Here is a 3688-nt window from a genome sequence, read left to right on the forward strand (position 1 = left end):
CACAGGGTGAAAAGAGGAGCCGCAGCAATGTGCAGTTCAACAAATATATGGTGTTTTTTGAAAATTAAACCATGTAAACCTGAGCACTTTAAAGTAACACAGGCTTCCCTTATACCTCATTGTCATCCCTATCATCTTCTCTCAGTCTCAGTAATACAATTAGTGCAGTGCAATGTACAATTAGAGTATGAAATACAACACTGTTCTGGCACCAGATGTACCAGCATTAACCGTGTGTTAACTTCTAACAATAATTAAAAGGCTTCCAATCTGCTCCCTGTCATCACCGGAAACACAATTAAAACGCCTATTATCAACCTCCGTTCTGTGGCGAGAAAGAGGGAGGACAGCAGATCAGGAGACAACAGAGCCCAGCTCAATTAAAAACCCACAAGTTAAGACATTGACCAGTTTGAGAACAGTGTCTTGCCCCAGCTTGCTCCATCCACGAGACGGAACAGTGGGAAAGAACAAAGGAACAGTCAGCAGGATCTCCCACACACCTTCCACCTCTCCTCCCTCCCCCATCCGGAAATCAGTTCTAGGTGAAATGATTCCTAAAGGACCTTTTCTTTCATATACAAGAGGACTTGTTTTGGTTGGAAACATGTGGCACTTAGCCAAAGTTGGCTGGAAATGCCAAACCTCTGAGACAGAAAATGTAGTTTCTTTCTAATTGTAATGTCAGTAATTCATGTTCACATAAATAAGAGAGGCTGCCACTGACCATCTATAGCTTTTTGTCTTTGGAGTCGGAAATTTACACAATAAAGTTCTTACCTCAAGAATGTGCTCGTCTTGTTGCTCCCTGTCCAATTTTCTTGAAGTAGTTGTAACCAGACCTGATGAAGACAATCAATAATATGAATTATACACACATAGAATTAATTATATCAAAAAACAACCACAAGAATCCATTTCTGTTGCTCTATTTTATAAAACATTTGACATGGCAAAGCAATTATTAAATCACAAACTATATAACACTATTGTTACTGCAGATATTTCAGTGTATTTCGGACGATAAAAAAAAGAGTTGCAGAACAGAAACAAAGATGTTTGAGGTAGCTTAGAAACTATTAGGGAGCATGTCGCACTCACCAAAAAATCATGGTCACACTTTAATAACCAAACTGTAGGGATCCTTGTCCAAAATGAGTTGTGGATAATGACATTGAATTACATGAAAATCTCAAATATGGATATCGGGATCAAATAACCAGTGTCAGTAGGCTGAAATGGTGGAATAACTCAATGTGTAGTTCATGTTATCAAGAGCCAAAGAGACACTTTCAGAAAACACTGGGGCAGTGGAACAATATTCTATTAATTAAACTCCCACTCACTGTTGGGTGACATAATCGGAACCCTGCTGGTTACCTCATTAGTCACCCATGAGTTAAGAGTTTGCATCTGGAGGAGTGCTCTCCTGGTAGGTCTTCCCTGTTTTTGGTCAAACCAGTTGCCAGACAGCCCACCACACTGCCTTACATATGTGAAATATCACAACGGTCTGCAAATAGTATCCAAACAGCAGCATAGACTCGACACCCTGCTTTTAATTCTTCAACAAGCTGAATAAATAAAGAACTAGTCTGACATCACCCCCAGTACTGAGGACTCTTTGAAATAGAGAAAAGAAAACTTTAGAAACAGATTGTGCTGCAAGTTGCAGGGTTTCAACGGTCTTTTTGAGCTCCATCGTTCATTTAAAGTAGGAGAATTGATTGTTTTGTAAGATCAACCGCACAGAGGGGACTTTGTTGAGCCAGGCTTTGACAAAAGTGAAAATAAAACAAGCTTGAGTCTTGAGTTCCTGGTTATTCCATTTTTGAATCAAATTCACAAACAACAGAAAAAAAGAGAAGAAAAAGGGGGAAGGATATTGCTACATGGCTACATTATAAGCAGAGTTCTGTTCTCACTACCAATATAATTGCAACTTTGCAGAGACACTGAGTGTAGAGTAGACATGCCAACTTCAACCGCACCAGAGGCTGCTTGCCACACTGCGCCTGATTAGCATAAAGCAAAGGATTTCCGAAACCCAAACCCATCAATGGCACATATGCCTGCAACGAGAATAGCAGGCCACAACTTACAGCTCCTGAAATAGCCCTCCCTCAGCACTGCAATTGAGGCATATGAGTGAGGCGCTTTTGCTCCCCCTTTCTTATCCTCTCCTTCCTGGGCTTTATTTAATCTTCACAGTGAGCTGCAACGATATAGGTCTATTGATATTCTGTTGGGAACAAAAATACTATAAACGCCACACACTTCCTGTAGATGCAACTCACTTATTTGCTCTGCTTATCTAACATAGCTACATATTGATGGGCAACACATTTAAATGTTAATTTTACATTAATTTTAAATGGAAACCATTGCAAGTGCAAATATGAAAGACACATTTTAGTGACCACAAAGAAAAAATCCACCCCAACCCCTCTTTCTCAACACTGTTACATACACCCCCTCACCGCATTAGAAGGTGTGTCAACACTGGCAACATAAATTAAGTCCGGTCCATTTATACGGCCTGCAGGAATTACTCTTTGCAGTGTTGCATGATGTCTGCCAGAAAGTTTTGCAAGGGATCAGCATGGGTTACATGAGTGAGCGAGCTGTAGGTTATTACCATCAAAGCTAATAGTTCTGCTGTGCCACATCAAAACTGACAACGCTGACTAATTATTCATGTGCTTTAGCCAGGCTGGAGCTGATGGATGATAATGTTTTTAAGCGCCGCTGTGTGTTGTGTTAGGTAACTTCTCTCTTTGTACGTGTATTAGAGAGCAGAATACAGATGACAGCATTAACCACACAGAGTCTCTGATTTATAATTCCTCTGCAAATCGGCTGCCTAATCAACCCTTGGCTAGGTATCATAACAGAGACAGTGCTTGTAATGTAAACAGTATGCTCTTAGAAGCACTGCAACAAACATAGCATCAACAAAACCAATGAAATCACAAAAAGAAGGGCCTTAATCCCAAAGCCACTCTGGCGAATAGAAATTTGGGTTTGCTAAAGACTGCAGAGACGTCCCATTTCACAAACATAATTTACACCTTGCTGCTGCAACAGCAGGCACACCGGAGGATGAGTTAATGACACAGGTAGCACATCGCTGAATGTCTTTCATTTATGGGTATGTGTGTTGTTCCAAACTCATATTTTGTTTGGGGTGTAATCTCTCTCTCTCTCTCTCTCTCTCTCTCCTCTCTCTCTTCTCCTCTCTCTTTATCCAACTGACACAAAAAATAGCTCCGCTGCCGCTGAAAATAGGCATGGGAAATTTGGAAAGAGTGCATGGCCAAGCAAAAAAAGTCAAGCTAAAGAGTAAGTGAAATGTGATTATTGTCCTTAGTGCACTGTGGTTAGTTGAAGTTAAAATAGCAACAGCAGACAGGAACCTCAGGTTGCATGTACTAACTACACCCTGCTGAAATTCCATTGTCAAGAGAAGCAGTTTGTTAAAATAATTTCATTATCAAGAATAGACTATTGAAGTTATATCAAAGTTCATTTTTACTTGTCAACACAAGGAGACAGTTTTCACACTACAGAATAGTACAGAAAATGCCCAACTGGAAGCTCTCTACAGCCGCTTATTTATACAAAGTCATAACAATGTTGATGGTGTCAGTTTGTCACATTGGGTCTGGGAATCTCCTCGGCCTGCTCT

At 40.4% G+C, this 3688-nt stretch overlaps 1 protein-coding gene across 11 annotated transcripts in view; it reads right to left on the bottom strand.

Annotated features, from left to right (window-relative positions):
- Positions 1-3688, bottom strand: part of fat1a (FAT atypical cadherin 1a) — an 80223-nt gene that overhangs the window by 46860 nt on the left and 29675 nt on the right. For all 11 annotated transcript variants that reach the window (XR_004333183.1, XR_004333186.1, XM_032524183.1 and 8 more), the window contains exon 4: positions 781-842. Coding sequence is in view for 9 of the 11 variants with exons in the window: in XM_032524183.1 (XP_032380074.1) it covers positions 781-842 (62 nt within the window). In the remaining 2 variants the exon portion in view is untranslated. The remainder of the gene's footprint in view (positions 1-780; positions 843-3688) is intronic.

This window comes from Etheostoma spectabile, chromosome 2 (assembly GCF_008692095.1).
Source record: "Etheostoma spectabile isolate EspeVRDwgs_2016 chromosome 2, UIUC_Espe_1.0, whole genome shotgun sequence".
Classification (NCBI taxonomy): domain Eukaryota; kingdom Metazoa; phylum Chordata; class Actinopteri; order Perciformes; family Percidae; genus Etheostoma; species Etheostoma spectabile.